The sequence below is a fragment of the Muntiacus reevesi genome, chromosome 22 (genome assembly GCF_963930625.1).
Source record: "Muntiacus reevesi chromosome 22, mMunRee1.1, whole genome shotgun sequence".
NCBI lineage: Eukaryota > Metazoa > Chordata > Mammalia > Artiodactyla > Cervidae > Muntiacus > Muntiacus reevesi.
Window position 1 is genome coordinate 6,710,236 of NC_089270.1, and position 22,732 is coordinate 6,732,967.

At 39.9% G+C, this 22,732-nt stretch overlaps 1 protein-coding gene across 2 annotated transcripts in view; it reads right to left on the reverse strand.

Annotated features, from left to right (window-relative positions):
- Positions 1 to 665: 665 nt before the first annotated feature.
- Positions 666 to 22,732, reverse strand: part of C1QTNF7 (C1q and TNF related 7) — a 77,878-nt gene continuing 55,811 nt past the window's right edge. Inside the window, exons 1-3 of one of the 2 annotated variants that reach the window (XM_065914289.1) lie at positions 16,583 to 16,865; positions 8,409 to 8,654; positions 666 to 1,797 (exon numbers count right to left, since the gene is read on the reverse strand). In XM_065914289.1, coding sequence (XP_065770361.1) covers positions 1,166 to 1,797; positions 8,409 to 8,646 — 870 coding nt within the window. In that variant the 5' untranslated portion in view covers positions 8,647 to 8,654; positions 16,583 to 16,865 and the 3' untranslated portion in view covers positions 666 to 1,165. Of the gene's footprint in view, positions 1,798 to 8,408; positions 8,655 to 16,582; positions 16,866 to 22,732 lie in introns of those variants that run through there. The other variant, XM_065914291.1, reaches the window with a different exon arrangement.

The following is a 22,732-nucleotide window of genomic DNA, read 5'->3' on the forward strand; positions in this document are numbered from 1 at the left end:
TTTTATTACGATGTAAAGCTGTGCCCTTACCTGTGTTAAAACTAAAACGATATCCATGGCTGATTCATGTCAATGTATGACAAAAACCACTACAATATTGTAAAGTAATTAGCCTCCAACTAATAAAAATAAATGAAAAAAAAAAGCTAAAAAAAAAAAAAAAACTAAAAATACAAATGTTTGTCCTGAGACACTATCATGATAAAGAATTTAAGAAAATGACCTACTGACTAATCTCTGAAACCTGTTTCTCTTCACTTCCATTACCACTCCCAGGGTATCTCTAGATTTTCTTCATCCCTTCCTGATTGCAAATACCACTGGTGTTTTGAAGATGAGATGGGAGAGACGATAGCTGTTGAATTCCTGGTTTTATTTACATATCTCCCACCTATTTAAAAATACACAACTTAGCACACACAGTTTTCTTCCAGGTGTAAAATCTTCTCTGGTTTCAACCCCCAGGAATAGCAAGTCACGTGTGCCTCCAGCATTGAGTCAGCCTATTTGCCATGGCACTTACCATACTGAACTGTGACAGTATGCTCAATACACATTAGCCTAGGAATTTTGTCTTAACTCATTATTAAATCTGACCCAGCAATATAGTGTCTGGATCCTACAGTCCCATTAAAGAATTGTTGAGTGAATATATAGAAGCATGAAGGAAAAAATAATACAGCAAAATAATCACTTTATTTTGTTTGAAATTACTTGGCATCTCTCACCTTTGTGTTTTTACTTATTACAGTCTTTTGAGAATTGTCAAGGACTTTGGGATGTTTTGATTTTCTTAAATAACAGGCAAAAATGCAATTTTATGAAGATTTAACGAGACAATATCATTGCCAGCTGGTTTTAGCACTCAGGAAATTTAATAGAAAATTTGTAACATTGTCTTTAATTTGTTTAAATATTTATGAACATCACTTTTGAGAGAACATATCTGGGGTTTTTGTTTTATGTAATTCATTTTGGTGTGGTTTCAATGGTTTGGTGGTTCAACTTGTTTTAACAGATTCTGCTAGAACTGTCTGTAAATGCTCTGGAATCTGAGTGGGAGTCTTTTTGGATCTCGTTTCCACTCCTTCCAACTTCCAGGGCCCCAGATTAAATCAAAGTGTCTGCCATAAGGATCTTGGGGCACTCAGGCCAGCAGTCCTCATCAGAGCTCATCGTCTTCTGATATGGAGTCTAGGTAATCTGTGTCAACATACAGGAGAAACCCAGAGAACAAGCTGTCAGCCCAACCTGGGTCTGAGAAGAGCCCATTCTGGTCAGTGAAGAATATCTCCAGCCAGACTTCATCTTCTGGCTGCAGATAGATGACTGTGGACCCTGAAGCCACGTCATGGTTTCCCGTGTTGGCGTCAAAGGTCTTTATCCGATACTGCCCGTTGTGTACCAGCCCGATGGCCAGATGCTTATTTGCCAACGTGATATCGTAAGAAAAATAATAGATCCCGGGGAAGGCACAGATGAACTTTCCCGTTGCTGGGTTGTAGTGCTCTCCCTCGTTGAAGAGGACCTTGTTAAATATGATTGGCAGCCTTTCTTCTGGGTAGCTGGTTGTGATGCCAACAGAAAAGGCAGATTTGAGCACGATGCTGCCACATCTGCACACTCCAGGCAGCCCCGGGTCCCCTTGCTGTCCTCTGTCTCCCTTGGGTCCAGGAGGCCCAGGAGGGCCCACTTCTCCTTTCTCTCCCTCGGGTCCCACAGGGCCCTTTTTCCCAGTCTCTCCTTGGTCCCCTTTCTCTCCAGCAAGGCCCAGGGGTCCAGTCTTACCTCTCAAACCTTCAAAAAGAGTTCAAAGTTTAGTAAATAGTTCCTGTAAATATAGAGTCACAAACAACATGCCCACATACCCTAAGTTTGTCTTCTCAACTTTCAACAGGATACTACTGAATAATTCATATATATATATATATTAAAATCACTGATATCCTGCAAGGAAGACAGAAACAATTTCATCAAAATATCAAGAAAATTTTCCTGAATATATGAGAAATCATCTAAAACTTGACTAATTAAAAAAAATTAACCATCATTTTGATGATGAATCACCTGATGCTAAATTAGACACACACAGACACTCATCTTTACTGGAGGAATTCAAGAGGATGATGATATTATTCCCCAGAGTGGGGTCATGGGGGTAGGCAGGACAAGATGAATCCTAGAAGCTACTTAGTTGCATGCCCCATTTAGCTTTTATTAGTCTTATTAACAAAAGGTTAATTCAAGTTAGATTAGCTCATATTTATTAAACATTTACAATGTCCCAGCTGCAATGCCTTATGTCCATGCGTCTTCTGCTTTAAGTCTTGCAACAACTTTGTTAACTAAGAATTATTATTGCTTCTAACTGTAGATGAAAAAACGGAGCGATGGAGAAGTCAGTTTGTTTGAAGGAACAGAGTTAGTGAAGGATGGAGAGGTGATCTGAACTCCAACCTGCCTGACTCTGGCACCTGAACATCTCTTGAGAGATGTGTAAACTGTGAAGCGTACCCCAGAGAGGGCTCTTCAATATGTCACGATAACCAAGCAACTGTGACTGCTACCACTGTGTGGGAGTTCTTCTTGGAGGAGAAGAAAACTGAGCCCCAGACAGGTGAAGAAACTTGCTTCAGTAGCAAGGCTAGGACTGCATGTCAAGCTTAATGATGTTCTCCCTTCATCAAAATGCCTTTTACCTTTGGGGCTGAAATTAAAAGGAAAAAACTTTTCTTTTGACTCTACAGCTAAGTGGATGTACTATTTTAGGCAAATCCTTTAGTTTCTCTGGGTCTCCATATATGTAGGAAAGACATAAGGGCTGTGAAAAATAACAGTGACCTAAAAGTATAAAAAATGTCATTCAGTGTTATGGCCAAATCCATTTCATAAATAGCTTCTTGAAAAGTATCTAGATTATTGGTAATTTGTAATACACTTTTTTTTTGTAATACACTTTTATAGTCAGAGAAAGTATATTGTTGTTATACTGTGTAATTTTATCTGTTCTCAGGATTTTATTAAGCTAAGTCTTTTATCTTGATAGTACTTTGATATCACTTATTTGTCTATTACACATCCATCAATTTATGAGTTTTGATTATTTTTTCAGTTGTTTGGCAAATTTAGCAATGAAGTGTTCTGGATAATACAAGTTTCAGGAGAATTAAAGCTATACCCTTAAAACATCAAGTGTTTTGTCTCAATGATTTGACAAAGAAGTTGTTTAGTACTTTATGATGCATGGAAAAATGCTAATAATGAAAGCAACCCTTTTTTGGCAACATGGGATTGCAAAGAGTTGGACTCGACTTAGTGACTTGATAATAGCAACAACAGCACAGTCAGCATTGTTTCTGATCATAGGGCTGTTCTCCGGCTGTAGATGACCTCTGTGGTTAAGTTTATAAATTCTGTTGCAGGGAAAAGCCAGTTCTGACTCCACGTTGGAACTGTTTCTCTGACTTGTTTTTTATTACTTTTATTACTATAATCATACATAATGGCCCATCTCAGAGAAACCTGCCCCTCTGTTAAAGTGCCTTGTTTAGCACCCTGTCCATCTGTAGATGGCAGGAAGAAAGAAATTAACACATCCCCTGCCTGAGGCTTGCCATTCCAGGAGATATTTGCAAGGTTAATGGCCTTTTTGCTTTGTTTCCTCACCTTCCCTCATCTCTGATCTATAAAAGAACCTGAAATCCAGACCCCATAAATAGTTATTTTGAGACATTAGTCTAACATCTCCTCAATCAGCTGGCCTCCAAATAAAGTCGTATTTCTTGCTTCAACACCTCCTCTCAGATTCCTTGGCCTGTTGTATGGTAAGCAGAGCAAGCTTGGACTTGGTAAGAATTTCACTAGAGCCAGCCAGAACAAACTAGTATTTATTTCTTGAAATAAGGCTGTGATAGTCTGATCTTTTGATGTTTGTTTCCGTTTGGTAGAAATGGAATATGAATACTATTTTACTGTGAAATTAACTTTTGAATCAAGGACTACAACTTATACACTGCTATTTTATTTTCAATAGGAACTGTCTTTATACATGACTTTGATGTATCAATAAAAAAACATTTTGGCATCAGAGGCAATTTCTACCATTAAATTTCATTATGTACTAAAATTCCTCTGGCCCCATAACTTTGGGCAAGTCAACTCTTGTCTGAATTTCACATGCCACATTTGTACTATGAAAATATTGGATCTAAATCCACTCTAAACCCGGCGGGGAAAGTCATAAACAGTGACTCAGCAGACCCAATAAGCTCTGGTTCAGCTGTGGATTAGTTGGGTGAGTGTGAAGAAGGGACTTTATCTCTCTAACTTCAGTGTCTCAGTCCTTGAAATGCAGGTTTTGGACTAGATTGCTTGAGCTCTTATTCTCTTGAAAATTCTTAGAGACCAGATCATAAATACTAAGATGCAGTTTTACAATGCCATGAAAAGGTCTTTATAATCTCAACACTTGGATCTCTATAGCTATTGAATATTTTGAACTGCTGGGAGTTAGATAACCAGGGACTAACTGTAATAATTTATAATAACTCTTCCTGTGTGCTTGAAGGATTTGCCCTGTGATAAGGGCCAATTAATGAAGAATGGAATGAAGGGATAAATCACTCTCCCCTCCCTATTCAGTCAGACATATGCTGGGTAGAGAGGAGAATTATGGAGTGTTAGTCTTTGCCTAGAAACTGAAACTTGGAGACAATGGAACTCTTGGTTCTCCATGAAATGAGCTTATAAGGATTTTTTTCTTTAGTGCTATTTCTTTTTTCGATCCATCCATACATCCACCCATGCACTCATCATACATGTATGTGCACATGTATATATCCATCTAAGCCATCTAATACTGATTGATCATCCACTATATGCTTCGTGCTGTGCTGGGGCTGAATGCCCTTGACGTGAATGACAGCTGCCTTATTCCCAAGTTAGCTGTTATGGCGTGTTACATTGTGATCTGCAAATATGGGTTAGAACTAAGTTCATAAGCGTCCAAAGTCATATAATAAAACAGAATGATCTCTTCACAAAGTGGGTCTAGTGTTTCCTCTGCCCTTGGAACTTTGCAGGCAAGAATACCGGAGTATGTTGTCATTTTCTTCTCCGGGGGATGTGATTTCACATTATATTAATTTAAAAAAAAATGCTACCACAATAACTGCTATACATCAGTGAGGAGACGGGCTTCCCTGGTGACTCAGATAGCCGATAATCTGCCTGCAATGCAGGAGACCTGTCCTTCGTCAGGAAGGTCCTCCCTGGAGGAGGAAATGGCTACCCGCTCCAGTATTCCTGCTTGGAGAATTTCATGGACAGAAGAGTCTGCTGGGCCATAGCCCATGGGGTCACCAAGAATCGGACATGACTGAGGGACTAACACTTTCAGTTCACGGCGAAGGAGACATATTTTTATGGAAAGTTAATAATTCAAATTCTGTAATTTAGAGTCGGGAAGCTGGACAAAGCATATACTTGGCCTTGCCAGGGGGTTGAGGTGGATGTGGTGGGGATAAATCAGAAGACATACACAGTGTTAAAGGGGAAACAGAAAGCAGAAGCTCCCAGCCTAGTTGTGTCCAGTTCCAGACACATTAAAAGCTGATCCTCAAAGCCCCAGGGCTCTGTTCTTATTGTTTGTAAATGAGATGTGCCTTCACTGACCACATAGACATTCTTGCTTTTCTTAGCTGGTGTGTATCCTTACCTATGTCTATGTATACATTGGATTTAAATAAAATTGGGGAAGTCTTTTTACTTTTGAATATCAGTTCTGTCTTTTGTAACATTATTATTGATTATGATTTTTGCTAATAAGGTTACGGTTGAAATTAAGTACTTAATGTAAAAATCACTGGTACAGTAAATTCTTAATAGTGATGATGATGATGATGACATGTGATAATCACGTGTTTCCATACTGGCCTCCCCCACCCAGTGTTTGCTTATCAAGACAGCTGTAATGTTGTGTTCCTGTCCCCATTCCCTACAACGGGGTTCTCAACCAGTTGCAATTCAGCACACAGGGAAAACTGGCAATACCAGGAGACATTTTTTGTTGTCACAACTGGTGGGGGATGCCCTGGCATCAAATGAGATGTGGCTAAATGTCATTCCATGCATGAGATAGCTATCCCATGGAAACAGTTATTTGGATCCAAATATTATTAGTGTGGAGGTTGAGGAACCTTGGTTTAGAATAATATTGGAGAGCAAGAGGTGTACAAAAAGTTTGTTGAATGAAAAATGCATGAATAGATGGATGAGTGAATGGACTGATGAATATGGGGGTTACCTGATCTCATATATGGTTAAAATTGTAGCAGTTGTTGTTGTTATTCAGTTGCTAAGTCGTGTTTGACTCTTTGGGACCCCATGGACTGAAGCACACCGGACTCCCCTGTCCACTCTCTTCCAGAGTGTGCTCAAAATCATGTTCACTGAGTCGGTGATGTGGTCTAACCATCTCATCCTCTGCTGCCTTCTTTGCCTTGTGCCTTCAGTCTTTCCCAGCATCATGGTCTTCTCAGTCACTCAGTCATGCCCAACTCTTTGCAACACTCTGGACTGTAACCTGCCAAGCTTTTCTGTCCATGGAATTTTCCAGGCAAGACTTCTGGAGTAGGTTGCCACTTCCTACTTCAGGGGATCTTCCCGATCCAGGCATGGAACTCACATCTCTTGCATCTTCTGCACTGCAGGCAGATTCTTTACCACTATGCCACCTGGGATGTCCCCAGGGTCTAAATACTAACATTCAATTTCAGCACCAGGGTCAATTACTAACATTCAATTTACTCTGAATGCATATGCATATCCGTATCTTTAAATAGCACTACAATTACCTCATGAAACAGATAGGCCATTTCTAGTTTATTATATGGCTTTGGATATTCACAAACATAGCTATAACTAATATTCACAGATCACAATGTAATAGATAATAACAGCAAACATTTATAGAATGCTTATCACATGGCACTTATTCTTGAGCATTTTATATGTATTATTTTTCTTAATCTTCACAATCACACTTACTAACTCCAATTTACCAAGAGGAAACTGAGATTCAAATGCCTTTTCCCCCCCGCAAGGACGCCAAGTTAGTAATTGAAGGAATCATATCTTTCTGACTCTAATGCATTTTTGTGTGACCACTACATTACTGCTTCCAGACACAGTAAATTAAAAAAGCCAGTAATATCTAACTATGATCACAGTGTTATTATAGAATTTCAAGCATATTCATGATCATGGCACAGTAGTGTGTTCACAGGTGTTACCAAATATAAGGCGTTGAAAGATGAGATGAGAGCTCCGAACGAAAGTTGATCTCATGTCGAAACTTCACCTAAAGATACTTTATCTAGTGTTGATTAAGGGCCACAGATTCGGTAGCTGCTGATTTGCCAAATGCTTTCTGCATAAGAAATTCAGCAATGAATTATTACCTAATCACTTGAATATATATATTATGATATTGTTCCCCATAACATCAGTAAATCACATGCAGTGATGAGAGACATATTTCTTAGATCTATTGATTTTTTTCTTCCTATCTTTGTCCCACATTTTACACTCGGAAACTTGTTTTCAAAGATTGATTCCATCCAAAACGTCCTCTTTTATCATTAACGCAGCCTCACTAGAATTTTAATTTGGTTTACTTTGAAGCATTGCAGAATCCAGCAAGCTTCATAAGCCAACTTATTTGTGGGGGGAAAAAGTGACAATTATTGAAAGAGTAGGGGACAATTGTCTTGCTGTAGAGAGCTGTAGGAAATCTAGATTTTTAGCTGTTATAGGACAGGTGGGAGAGTGTTGAACTAAGAAAGATCAACAAAGGTTATACACTGCTACTGTCATTTCACCTGTTTGAGAAGAAAAATCTAGAAGCCTTTTGTGTCTTTCTGAGGATGTGAGTGCAGAGAGGATGGCTCCTGTGCTTCTGGCTCCTAATTCCTGCCCCCTGCATCATCTGTCTGTATCCTCCCCACCCATCTGTCTGTCTATCCATCCATGCCCCCTCTCACAGGCAGCCACTGTACCAGCCCAGAGGTCGTGGGTATCAGATGTTCCAGGTGATGAGGCTCTGCCAGGCATGAGCCTGCCCTTCCATCATCCTTAACTTACTGACTCATCTACCGCTCTGTGCCCTCATCTATAAAGGGGACCACGTCCCCTTGGAAGAGCTGTCGTTCGGAATGCAGTGAGATTGCAGTTAGAGGGTTTAGAGCAGCAGCTGCACCATAGCAAGGACTCATTAAATGGCTCTGATTCATGGAGGTGAGGTCGGGACAGGACTGAAAGGGCGCTTCTCGTTCGAAAAAGCAGCAACGCAAGGGGGTCACCCTAAGGTGGGGGTGGCAGGAGGGTGTTTATGGAGCATCGTTCATTACCTGCAGCCCCCTTTTCACCTTTCTCTCCTTTCCTGCCGTCTCTCCCGTCTCGTCCTGGAAGGCCGATCCGACCGTGGGGCCCGGGGGAACCGTTGGCTCCGGGGGGGCCTGGAGGCCCGGGCAGGCCGGGGATGCTACAGATGTACCTTGGGGAGTAGCTCTCTCCTTTGAACTGATTACCCCGCGGCTGTCCACTGGCGCAAATGGCAAAGCTTGTAACATAGAGCAAGACAAACATCTTTGGCTCTGAAAGAGAAACACATGGACATCAATGCACCATCTGAGGTGGGGGTTTCAGGATAAAGGAACAGGGGAGTGGGCGTTTTCAACAATTCACCCCAGGGGCCACCTCGCCGTGAATGTCTAAATGCCGTGTTGACCCTCATAATTCCACTTGAGGTTAGTAGCACATTATTCTTTATTATAGTTAAATGTATTTATCTTTAATTGAAGGATAATTGCTTTACTTTATTGTGTGGGTTTCTGCCAAACATCAACATGAATCAGCCAAAGGGATACCTATGTTCCTTCCTTCTTGAACCTCCCTCCCACCTCCCTCCCCATCCCACCCCTCCAGGTTGTTCCAGACCCCAGTTTAAGTTCTCTGCGTCATATAGCAAATTCCCCTTGGCTATCTATTTCACATATGGTACATATTACTCTTTTATTAATAAGCTTTATTGTAAAAGCACAATATTATCTTAAATCAGAAGGAAGAAAAATGTATTTATTGAACAAAATTACTTTGGTGGAATGCTTTTGTAAAATACTTGGTGACTCAGAAAACATTGTCTGAATTAGCACATTGCTGATAGTTCTCATTTGGTGGAGATGAAGCACTGATTTTTAAAATTCCAAAATAAATCACTTTGTTGCATTTTTTTTCCTGCAGGAATTAATGATGGACTTTGAAAAATAATGTTATCTTTTTATGAAAGTATGCATTTTCTTGGCTTCCTTGGTGGTTCTGCAGTAGAATCTCCCTGCCAAGCAGGAGACTTGGGTTCAGTCCCTGTGATCCCTATGTTGGAAAGATCCCCTGGAGAAGGAAATAGCAACCGACTTCAGTCTTCTTGCCTGGAAAATCCATGGACTGAGGAGCCTGGTGGGTTACAATCCATGGTGTTGCAAAAGAGTTAGACACGACTGAGTGACTGAACAACAACATGCATTTTAAAAAAGAAAAAGAAATTGCTGTTTATACTTAGATGTATATGTTCTTCTGGTCTTTTTTTTTTCCTGTACTAAGAAAAGTGATATTATGACATTCCTGCAAGTCTTTAACTTTTTTCGCACTGAACAACATGTAAGGAATATCTCCCCACGTCAAAAATTTTCATAACATTAAAAACATTTTTGCATTTGTCTCTATGGTCCTTTATGTACACCATTTTCCCTTATAGATCTTTGTTTCCAGTTTTTTTGTTTTTTGTTTTTGCCAGGATAAGCACCATGCTAGATAGACATATTTATGTCTAATCTTTGTATGCATCCATGGTCGTTTTCTTAGAATTTATAGACTTTTTAAAGTAAGTGAAGGGAAGTGACATTTTCAGAAGATCAAGTTTTCCACTTGCTAATCATGTGTAATGCCAATTAGTGTTAATTGGAGTTCTTTGCATGTCCTGAGTGGGAGGTGTCTCAAACTTTAATTTAAAATCTGTAGGATGGAATACTGTAGTGTCCCATTAAGCTGTTAGTCTTGGGGCTCAATTAAATAGCTGAGTGAAATTAAGCCATGCAAGTTGCCATGTGCCCTGAGTGAAATAGGCAACAGGTCTCATCAGCTCTGATCGAATAGGATTTTTTTTTTCTCCACAGAGCTTGAATGCTGACAATGATGGATCATCTATTAGCACCACATTTGGCATTTAGATGGAGTGGTGGGTAGTTAGGCTGGGGGCAATTGATTTTCTAGGCTTAGGCTGTCAGCCTCTTGGGTGGGGGAAGTATACATGTGGTTTTGGAGTGGTGTAAATGAGTTGTTTTTGCGTGGTTGGATCTGTGCTTTAATAAGAGATCTGTACAATGCTTGATGTCTGTGCCTGGAATATCCTTGTCCAAAGGAAATAATTATAACTTGTGAGAAAAACAATTGGATAGAGTTTCTTTATTTTTTGACAACCACATCAGAAAATTAACCAGCACGCTGTACCACTTTTAATGGCACCCATGGGGAAATTGCAACATCTTGGAATCAGATCCAGAAATTTGCCAGAGCCTAGGAATGACAAACTGAGAAAAACAGAGTGTACATGTGGTTCGAAATAAGTCTGATTCCTAGAAATCGTATTTAGTGAAAAACTGAAGCAGCTTATCCAAATATAGGCTCTGAATCCTTGACCAAATCTCCATGTTCCCAGTGCCCCTGCCCTTCATAAAAAGAAAGAAACCCCAAAATAATGAAAGCGAATATTTTTGCTATGTTCTGTTTAGAGCACAAACTCAAAATTATTTATCCTATTACTTTACTGGAATTAAGGCACTTTCTGAAAACCCCAACAGATCAGATAAACATACCAGTCTTTCCAAAGGTGCCTTAGATGAGAGAAAATGGAAAGAATCTTTTCATCCAAACCCTTGTCAGTTAAAACAAGACATGGTTATTAAAATGCTACTTTCTTCCCCTTTGTAGAAAACTGATTAGAGGAAGCTTTGAGAAGGGATTTGAAAGAGAAGAACAGGTACTTATAAGGAAGCTTTTAATCAGACCAGGAATGGATTATTGTAGCTGAGCCCAGGAGCTGGTCCTAGGAGGGATCTGAAATGATCTGGAGGGAAGATGCTTTGAGCAACGGCATCTCAGACACTGGTGGAGATGCTGAAACACACACGCCAATCATTGGGGATCAGTCTACGGAGGAGCATGTGGTCAAAGTTGAGGATATGATGGATAGAGGGTGTAGAAATTTTAAAGATGTGCTCAGAAGAAAGGATATTAATATTTCCTCAATGGTGAAGAATCCTCTTGCCATTGCAGGAGACCCAGGAGATGCGAGTTTGATCCCTGGGTCAGGAAGGACTTCTGGAGAAGATAATGGCAACCCTATCCAGTATTCTTGCTTGAAAAATTCCATGGACAGAGGAGACTGGGGGGCTACAGTCTGTGGGGGTCACAAAGAGTCAGACACGACTGAATGACTAAACAACAGCAAAAACAACAAGCCAGACCATGGTGCTCAAAGGAAGGATAAATTAAAACCAAAACTGATGTAACCATTGAATAAATGATGGCCACTCATTGGCAAATGCACTGGAATACTGTTTGCACAATAGTCTAAATGCCTAAAGCATTCCCAGTTAGAATATTTTGAAAGGCCCTCAGAATGGTTATCCATTAAAATTCCTCATCAGAATTGAGGGATGAGGTGTTGTGGTACCTGATGAATGATAACATGATGATGAGTGACTAGTCAAGGCTTGGGACTCGAGTCATCAGGGTAACAAGGGAATGTGGGTTATAATAGAAAACTACAGGGGCTTCCCTGGTGGCTCAGATGGTGAAGAATTTACCTGCAATGCAGGAGACCGGGCTTCAATCCCTAGGTCAGGAAGATCCCCCTGAAGAAGGGACTTACTACACACTCCAGTGTTCTTGCCTGGAAAATTCCGGAGACAAAGGAACCTGGCAGGCTATGGTTGCAAAGAATCAGACACCACTGAGTGACTCTCTCACACACACACACACACACACACACACACACACACACACACACACACACACACACTGTGGGATCACCTTGTAATTGTCCTTCATTTAAAAGTCAAAAGCCTCGTGGTACATGATCTACAAGGTCTTACCTTGTCCACTTCCCTCACCTCCCTGACCTTATCTTCTACTCTCCTTCCCACTTCCCCAGCTTCAACCACAAACTGTATTGCTTGATGTCTCTTGAAGACACCAGGTATGCTCTGCCATAGGACCTTCACACTATCTCTTCCCTCTCTTTGGATCTCTCTTCTCCAGGACGCCTACACGTCTCACCTCCTCATCTGCTTCTGTCTTTGCTCAGAGGCTTCCCTTTCATTAGAGACAACTCTATCTCCTTATCTAACATCACAATATCTCCTACTCCCTGACCTGTCTCATGCTGCTCTAATATTTCTCTTGTCCATTGCTCTCATCATCCTCTAATTTGTTAGATTATTCTTATTTAAATACTCTTATTTTATTTATTATTAGCAATGGATTATAATATGAAATACTTTATTAAAATTTTTATTTTTATGTATCAAAATATTTTTAATATCTCTTTCTGATAGAATGCAAGCTCCATGAGCGCAAGGATCTTTGCCTCAGCCACTGATGTCTAGAATAGTGCTTGGCACAAGAAAATTCAGGTTGGGGCAGAGGAGATTGTTTTGGGAGGGAGATGTGATTTTTTGGGGGAAAAAGGACTAGAGAGGAATTATAGAATATGAGAATATTACAAAAGGAAGAGGAAAGAGAAGACTTAAAGAAATATTCCTGGAGTCTGTGGGTTCCTTTCGCAGTGTTTGAGAAATACAGATAAAGGACTTAAGCTGTTTTAAGTGAGTATAGTCTAGAGTTTTTAAAATGTTTATTTTTTGTATAGCTAAAACATGCACATTCATTAAATTTTAAAAAAGAGATGTGCAATAAAAAGGAAATCTCTTTTCCTTCCCCACTGTCTCCCAGACATCCAGGTTCCCTCTCTAGGGGCAATTCCTGTTGCTTGTGACTTCTGTGTCCTTCCCCCTATAAAAAGCACTGTATGCAAATTCTTACACCTTGTTTTTTCACTTAGCTTGGAGATCTTTCCATATCAGTATATAGATAAAGCTGCCTCATTCTTTTTTTAATGGTTATAGAATATCCATCATAAAGGTGTATTATATTTAACAGGTCACCTATTGATGAATATTTGGGATATTTTTACCCTTGTGCTACTCCAAACAATAGTGCAATGGATAAATGGAGATATATATATATATATATATATATATATATATATATATATATATATATATATTCTTTGCATGTGGTTTATAACATGAGCTGCAATAGCATTTCCTAGTTTGCTTTTTCACTTCGTTTGTGTATTTTTTAAAGTCTTTTTATTGTGAAAGTATTTTTTTTGAAGTTCAATTTCTTGTGCTTGGAAGGTCGTTCCCATTTCAAGATAACAAGAATAATTCTACTTTTCTTTTAGCTTTTTGTTTCATTTATATATTTAAAAATTTTAGTTGCTCAGTTGTGTCCAACTCTTTGCAACCTCGTGCACTGTGGCCCACCAGGCTCCCACCAGAATTTCCCAGGCGAGAACACTGGAGTGGGTTGCCATTTCCTTCTCTTTGCTTCATTTTTCATGTTTAAAATTTGAGTTACTGGAAATTTTTCTGGTAAAAAGTGTGAGGTAGGGATGCACCATTATATTTTCAACACTTTGTATTAAAAGATCCATCCTTCACCCATTGGTTTGCAATAAATCTGGTTATTTTGGATGAGAATAAACTATGTGAGTCATGAGTCTATACACATTACAACATTTTAAAAGTTTTTTGAGGTTTAATGTGAACATCATAAAACTGACCAATTTAAAATATACAACTCAATGTACACCACAATCTAAGTTTAGAACAGTTTCAAAATTATAAAAGGAAATCTTATACACATTAGCACTCACTCCTCATACAAAATACCCTGAAAGATTGCATTGAATTGTGTAAATTTATGTAGAATTTGTATTAAAATGTATTTTCCCCCACTATTGTGTTCCTTTGGATTTATAAAATTAAAAGTCTGGAACTATTGTTAATTTGAACAGATCTGTCCTGGATATTAATTGCAAATGACTCTCTATGCAATTTTTCTGTAAGGATTACAAAGTAACAGAACTTTAATTCTTTTAAATATATATTTTTTAAATTACTCTGTGATACTGTAGATTTCCAAACCTTCATGTTAATGTATATTTTGAATCTGTAATGTAGGAATATAGTATATAGTGTTTTACAAATCTTAGTCATAGAACCCTTTGTTTTTGTCACATTAGCTATGTAAAATACTTGGAAAAACACTGGATAAATTAATGCAAAGGTTCAACTTTTAGAACATCTGTCCACAGTTTGAGATCTTTCTGTAAATAGTATGGTTTTCCTTTATTGTGAAATAAAATAAACGCATGCATATATGGTCATTTAATACTTGACAAGGGAGCCAAGAATACTCACAAGGCAAAATAGAGTCTCTTCAATAAATAAATGGTGTTGGAAAAACTAGATATTCACACGCAAAAAAAAAAAAGAAAAAGAAAAAAACAATGAAACTGGAATCCTCTCTCACACCACTCAGAAAAAAACTCAAAATGGGTTAAACACTTAAATGTAAGGCTGAAAATCATAAAACCTCTGGAAGAACAGATAGGGAAAAAGCACAGTAACACTGGTCTTGGCAACAGTTTTGGAGATATAACACCAAAAGCATAAGCAACAACAGCCAAAATAAGCAGATGGGACTACATCAAATTAAAAAGTTTCTGCACAGTAAAAGAAATGATAAACAGAATGAAAAGGCAAATATGGGAGAGAAAATATTTGCCAATCATGTATCTGATAAGGGGTTAATATCCAAAATACATAATGAGCTCATATAACTCAATAATAAAACCCAAATAATCAAATTAAAAATGGGCAAGCAATCTGAATAGGCAGTTTTTTTCCCAAAGAAGACATATGAATGGACAGTGGGTGCATGAAAGATGCTCAACATCACCACTCATCAGGAAAATGCAGATCAGAAACACATCGAGCTACCACATCAATGAGAATGATTGTCATTGAAAAGAGAAAACAAGTGTTGGTGAGAATGTGGAGAAAAAGAATACAGTACACCCTTGATGAGAATATGAACTTGTATAGCCATTAGAAGAGACAGTATGGAGAAGCCTCAAGAAATTAAAATTAGAACTACCATATGACTCAGCAATCCCGCTTTTGGGGTATATATCTGAAGGAAATGAAAATCATTACCTTGAAGAGATATCTGAATTCCTACAAAAAAAGTCTAATTCAAAAAGTATATCCACCCCAACGTTCATAGCAGTATCATTCACACTAGTCAAGATGTGGAAGCCACCTAAATTTCCTTTGACAGATGAATGGATAAGGGAAATATATGAATGAGTAAAGGAAATATATAAAATATACAGTGGAATATTACTCAGCCACAAAAAAGGAAACTCTTCCATTTGCGACAATAAGCAAGGCCTGAGGGCTCAAGTGCACATGGCCCTAAAAACAGCCCAGATAGGCAGGATTTGAACCGAGCTCTTTTGTCTCAAAACACTTGGGTTTTTTCCCGACATCATGTGAGGGAAACTGTAGCATGACTTCATGGCAAAGGGCTCAATTACTAATTCAATCTGAAAATGTGTTTTGCCTGGAAGTCATTAGAAGGATAGGTAAGCATGGCTGCCAAAGCGAGATACATCCTTGGCTTACAGGGGAAGGGATTTCACAACAGTGGGCTGTGTCCTCCCCTGGGCTGTGATCAGGACAGGACGAGAACTGAGGTGCTCCCACCCCAGAGCCTTCTGCCTGTGCTTCCTCAGTTCTGCCTTGGGGGGCCCGGGTTTTCCTTCTCAGACCGCCTTCTTCTGTTGACCATGAGGCCCCTCCCTCTCTGGTCCCTTCTCCACCCTCCATGATGGAGCAGCCACATGGTGTGATGGCTGACTCTTGCCTTTCCTGCACCAGAATGTAAACTCCATCACTGACACTTAGGACAAAGACCGATCTACCACAGAGGCTCAACAAGTGTTGAGTGAAGGAAAAGAGTTAATCGATACTTATTCTTATCAACAGCTCTTGATTTATGAAGCTCTGGTTGCTTTATATAAAAGGCAACGACGGTACAGCAATAATCAGTGCTGACATTTGTCAAACAGTTTGTTGTCTGTTTGACACATGAAGCCCTGTCTTCCCAAAGACCCTCTCCTGGTAGGTCAGACAGGGAACCCATGTGCAGAGAAGTCAGGCGACTGTCTGCAGTCACAAAGCTAGCGCTACACCAGGCATTTGAACCCAGGTCTTCAGTTTCATGGATTCTTCTTCCAGAGCTATTTGCTTCGTAAATGTAAAAGCTACCATAATGAAACAGGATGTTGCAGCTGCCATCTGCCAAGATGCTGAAAAAAGAGTAAACACCATACCTTGCTCTGGGATGGGGGTTGCTCCAGAATTCTAAATCCACAATAGACTGAGGATCTTTCATGAGAGCTCAGAGAAAATCTTGCTTTGGTACCAGACAGAAAAACAGATCCAAGTTCTCAGAGATTTCCAAATAGTTGTGCTAAAAATAATTCTCTCCTTTGGTCCCAAAGAGCCAGAGGCACTGGAAGTCATTCATCGGGTGAGGCTCAGTCAGCGCCAGTTGAAACCACGCTTTTGTTTAAGATAAACCTGGGACCGCTGTCTTCTCTCTGCTGTTAAGCGTAGAGGCGCCTCCATCTCTTGTGTGTCGTGGCCTCGTTTTCAGATTTGTTTACTTAATTTTCCCCCCTCTTCATTTGTTTTCCGCTGGGTGGATGTTTCAGGAAAAAAAAATTACTCACTGACTGGAAATTAGTTGTTAGCTTAGAAAGAACAGTTATGTCCTATTTGAGCATTTTCAATGTAGAATCTTCAGATTCTTGACTTGGGTTTGGGTCTCCTGGGATAGCAAGGGGAGTGGTCCCTGTTCTGGGTAAATACGGCAGGAAAATGGTCCCTCATTCTATGTGCTGCAAAGTGAAAGAGGGGGACGAATCCTGTACTTCTGTTTTCTCTGCTCTCTGCTGAATGGATAAATGATCGGGTGTTTTTAGAAGATCAATAGGTCTTTGTTCCTGTAGAGAACTGATCACAACAATTCTAAAGGCAGATGGTTCTCCAAACCCTATGATTATTCATCGTCAGTGCAATTAGTTTCCTTTTGTCCTTTGGTACGAACTTCATGTATCTCCTTAGCAAAAGTAGTATGTAATTTATGATGGCAGTTATGGAAACTAAGTCACCGAAAAATTTTGTTTTTTATCTTGCTTTCCCCACCATACTTTTCAAGCTACCGAGAATGCAAATTGGAAGAAATACTTCCCATTGGGGAAGTGGGCACAAGTCACAAATTTGATCAAGAAGGCTGGTGGACTCCTTACTCTGAAAAGGTTTATTTTGTCTTGGCTATCTGTCCTCCCATATTTGGGTTAATTGCTCAGTGGGTAAAGAATCTGCCTGCAATGCAGGAGACACAGGAGATATAGGTTCAATCCCCAAGTTGGAAAGATACCCTGGAGAAGGAAGTGGCAACTTGCTCCAGTATTCTTGCCTGGAGAATCCCAAGGACAGAGGAGCCTGACAGGCTAAGGTCTTTGAAGTCGTAAAGAGTCGGATATGATAGAGTGACTAAGCAAACACGCACATCCACTGTCAACCCCCAATCTGAACAAAATAGTTTTTTGAATTTTTTGGCTGTACACAATCTGAGTGCCAACATAGGGTCACAAAACCAAAGCCTTGAGCACAGACATGAGGCAAAGTTTTTGTTAATCAGAGAGAATCCCTGGGTTTATTTTTCTCATCCTCAAAATAAGATGGTTGTGTTTGATTATTCCTAAGTCTTCTCATAGTTTTTAAAATTGTTTCATCTCATGATTAATGAGGTGGAACTTAAAAACTAATGTCAGCTCCTGCATATATGCAGGTAGAGATACAGGTCACTTGGAAGGAGATACTTGTTATTGAGAAAAGTCCCTCAGGTGACCCTGTTAGTGCATAAAGGATGCACTTGATAGTGGCTTGATGAAGACTTGCCTCTCAGGGACCCTTGGAAGGAGACGGGTTGAGATTGTTTACTTAAAGCCTCCAAGGCCTTCCAGAAAGGAAGGAATCAAGGGCCCAGCTCCTTCTCTCCATGATGCAAGTTTAAAGAGTAGTCATGGATGACAGGATTGGCCTGATCCAAAGTCTGCTGTGAAGAAAGGACACTGTGGACCAGAGGATGGAACTGAGCTGGTGGTATGTGGGAATCTGGGCCAAAAAGCCTCAAGGATTTGTGGTTGGCTGGTTATGGAAGAATACGTGGATGAGGCTGACTGTTCATCTGTCTTCAGTCATTCTGTCATGGCAGCTCTCCTTTGGAAAACAGTGGTTGAACACACCACGGTGGATTAAGAGGGTCGTCACATTGAAGCCTGGTGAGTGAGTGATAATGAGGTCAGTGAGAACATCTCCTGCAAATGGACAAGCATCTATTGGACTCTGCACAGAGTGAGGCAGTTTGGTAGAAGTTAAAACAACAAGGCAAGTGGACCATCAGAGGTTTTGTTTTTCACTTTCTGCCTGAGTTAGAGGTAGAATGGACCCCATTCCAATCAAGAAAACCCTTAGTATTCTTAAATTGTTCATGGAGGGTAAGGATTTAGATCTTGACTAGTATGTGTGTGATCTTAGTCGCTCAGTCGTGTCCCATTCTTTGTGAACCCGTGGACTGTAGCTCACCAGGATTCTCTGTCCATGGGGATTCTCCAGGCAAGAATACTGGAGTGGGTTGCCATGCCTTTCTCCAGGGGATCGTCCTGACCCAAGGATCAAACTGAGGTCTCTGCATTGTAGGCAGGTTCTGTATCAGTTGAGAAACCTGGGAAATCCCCTGACTAGTCCACCTACTAATAAAAGCAAATGGGAACTTGAAAAGCAATTGGAAGAAAAAGATGGCATGACTATATTTGAACTTGAATTGGCACACAGATCATAGAGGCTGAATGTTTTCATTAGTTCACTCCTAGGGTTGCACCACAAAACAACTCACTGTCATGTGTAAGAAAATCCTGACTATCTCACTTATAGAAATCTCCCCACACTCCCCTCTGAGGTCTTCTAAAAGCCTGGACTGGAATTGCAGTCCTTATAATCTTAATTACCAGAATGCCAGCCTGTGGATATGTGTTATATATATTTGTATACAAGTGATGACTTTATTTCTATTGAAATATAGTTGATTTACAATGTTGTATTAGCTTCTGGTATACAGCAAATTGACTCAGTTATACATAGATTTTCCTTTATAGTTTCTTACAAGATATTGAATATAGTTCCCTGTGCTATACAGTAGGATCTTGTTGTCCATCTATTGAAACATTTTATATGAAGTAGTTGTTGTTGTTTTTCAGTTGCTAACTCATGTCTGACTCTTTGTGACCCCATGTACTACAGCACACCAGGCTCATTTGTCCTCCATTATCTCCTGAAGTTTCCTCAAATTCATGTCCATTGAGTTGGTGATGCTATCCAACCATCTCATCCTCTGCCGCCTCCTCCCCCCACCTTTTATTTTAAACTTTCCTATGAGTTTTTTTCAAACTCTTCTAGTGAGTCAGTTCTTCTCATCAGGTGGCCAAAGTACTGAAGTTTCAGTTTCAGCATCAGTCTTTCCAATGAATATTCAGAGTTGATTTCCTTTAGGATTGACTGATATGATCTCACTGCAGTCCAAGGGGCTCTCAAGAGTCTTTTCCAGCACCACAATTTGAAAGAATCAATTCTTTGGCACTCAGCCTTTTTTATGGTCCAACTCTCATATCTGTACCTGACCACCGGAAAAACCATAGCTTTGACTATAAGGACTTCTGTTGGCAAAGTGATGTTTCTGCTTTTTAATATGCTCTCTAGATTTTTCACAGCCTTCCTGCCAAGAAGAAAGCATCTTTCAATTTCATAGCTTCAGTCACCATCCACAGTTATTTTGGAGCCCAAAAAAAGAAAACCTGTCACTGCTTCCACTTTTCCCCCTTCTATTTGCCATGAAGTGATGGGACTGGATGCCATGATCTTTTATGGGTATTGAGTTTCAAGCCAGTTTTCACTCTCCTCTTTCATCCTCATCAAGAGGCTGTTAAGTTCCTCTTTAATTTCTGCCATTAGAGTGGTATCATCTGCATATCTGAGGTTGTTGATATTTCTCCTGGCAATCTTGATTCCAGCTTGTGATTCATCCAGCAAGGAACTTCACATGATCTACTCTGCATATAAATGAGTACATGTCTCTTACGCCTCCTGCATTGGCAGTTGGGTTCTTCACCATTCGGACCACTTGGGAAGCCTCATATAAAAGAGTATGTATCTGCTAGTCCCAAACTCAAGCTGGGAAAGATTGAGGGCGAGCGGAGAAGGGGACGACAGACGATGAGATGGTTGGATGGCATCCTCGACTCGATGGACATGGGTTTGGGTGGAATCCAGGAGTTTATGATGGACAGGGAGGCCTGGCGTGCTGTGGTTCATGGGGTCACAAAGAGTCGGACACGACTGAGTGACTGAACTGAACTGAACTGAGCTGAATCCCAAACTCCTAATTATTCCCTCCCCTCCCTTTCCTCTTTGATAACCGTAAGTTTCTTTTCTATATCTGTGAGTTTGTTTCTACTTTTTGCCTGTTTCTGTTTTGTAAAGAAGTTCATTTGTATCTTTTTTTAAAAATTAAAAAAATTTTTTTATATTTTAACCAAGTGCTATCCTATGCTATTTGTCTTTCTCTAATTTACTTAGTATGATAGTTTCTAGGTCCATCCATGTTGCTACAAGTGGCATTATTTCCTTTGTTTTTAATTGCTGAGTAACAGTCTGTTGTATATATGCACCACATCTTCTTTGTCTGTTCATCAGTTGACAGGCACTTGGGTTGCTTCCGTGTTTTGGGTATTATAAACAGTGTTGCTATGGACATTGGGGTGCGTGTAGGTGATGATTTCTTAAAGGGCTTTTCTCATCCACTTCTCTTTGTGTTGGCGCCGCCTCTGCCAAAGAGCTTAGAAATGGATGAATTTGTTGACTACCAGAGAGATAGATGTGTTCTTATTTTTCTGTTTTAACTTGGCCAAGTTCTGATACTATTTATGGGTGTTCATATTTGCTTTTTCTGTATCATTCATAACTTCCTTAAATTCCTTACAGTTTTTGATGGCAAAGTTTCTTATATTATTAAAATCACAGTATTTTTTTCATTCTGCAATATTTGATTTTTCTTCCATCACTTTTCATCTCAGATAACTTTTTATAATCTATGTTTTCCTGGACTTATGTTTCTTCACAGAACAATTCTTTGAAATAATCTCCTAGTGTTCAGACCTTGACGGAATTAAAGCTTGTTAATGCCTATTTCACTCAGCTGTTTTCACACTAATTTTAGAGACAGTGGCAAAAAAAATGATGGGTAGAAAAATATGCTGAGGAGAGTATGGTTGTTGTTGTTTAGCCGCTAAGTCGTGTTTGACTGTTTGCAACCCCATGGACAATAGCCCGCCTGGCTCCTCTGTCCATGGGATTTTCCTGGCAGGAATACTGGAGTGAGTTGCCATTTCCTTCTCCAGGGGACCTTCTCGACCCAGGGATTGAACTCAGGTTTCCTGCAGGTCTCCTGCATTGACAAGCGGATTCTTCACTGATGAGCCACGGAGGAGAGAGTGACTGAGAGTAAGGAGTGGGGTTCTGTTTTCACCTGCCACTCATGCTCAGGCCAAGGTCTTATTCTGTCTTTCCTAAGGCAAATTTTTTTTTCCTTTCTTCTTGTGATTTTTTTTTTCCCTGTAGGCTTAACTCACTTTTCAACAGAATTCAGTTCAATCTAGATCAGTGCAATCAATGTTCATGCAGCATTTCACAGTGTGCTGGTGAAACAGCTCTCAAAAAAATGGCTCAGATTGGTAGCTTTGTCAATTTCCTTGGTGTAAATACTCCCATCAGAGCCAGTTTCAAGCTACCAACCTGATTTACTGAAAGCAAAGCTGTGAAGAATTGCCCGTTGCTTGCTGGTCTCAGCTAATTCAGCACAACACTGGGAATACATACATACATACATACATACACATATATATATATATACATATATATATGTCGATTCTAGGTACTAGAATTATTTTAAAAAGAAGATCCTAGCTTATGTGCTAGGGCTTCCCTTGTGGTTCAGCAGGTGAAGAATCTGCCTGCAATGTGGGAGACCTGGGTTCAATCCCTGGGTTGGGAAGATCCCCTGCAGAAGAGAAAGGCTACCCACTCCAGTGTTCTGGCCTGGAGAATTTCATGGACTGTATAGTCCATGGGGTTGCAAAGAGTCAGACACGGTGGAGTGACTTTCACTTTCTCAGCTTATGTGCAAAGACATTACATCATTTTCTCCTTTAATCCTCACCCTAACCTCTTTTCAAAAATTATTTATTCATTTATTTTTGGCTGTACTGGATCTTTGGAGCCCTGTGTGGGCTTTTTTCTAGCTGTGGTGCACGGGCGTCTCATTGCAGTGGCTTAGCTTGTTGCTTCCGCAGTCGTGATGC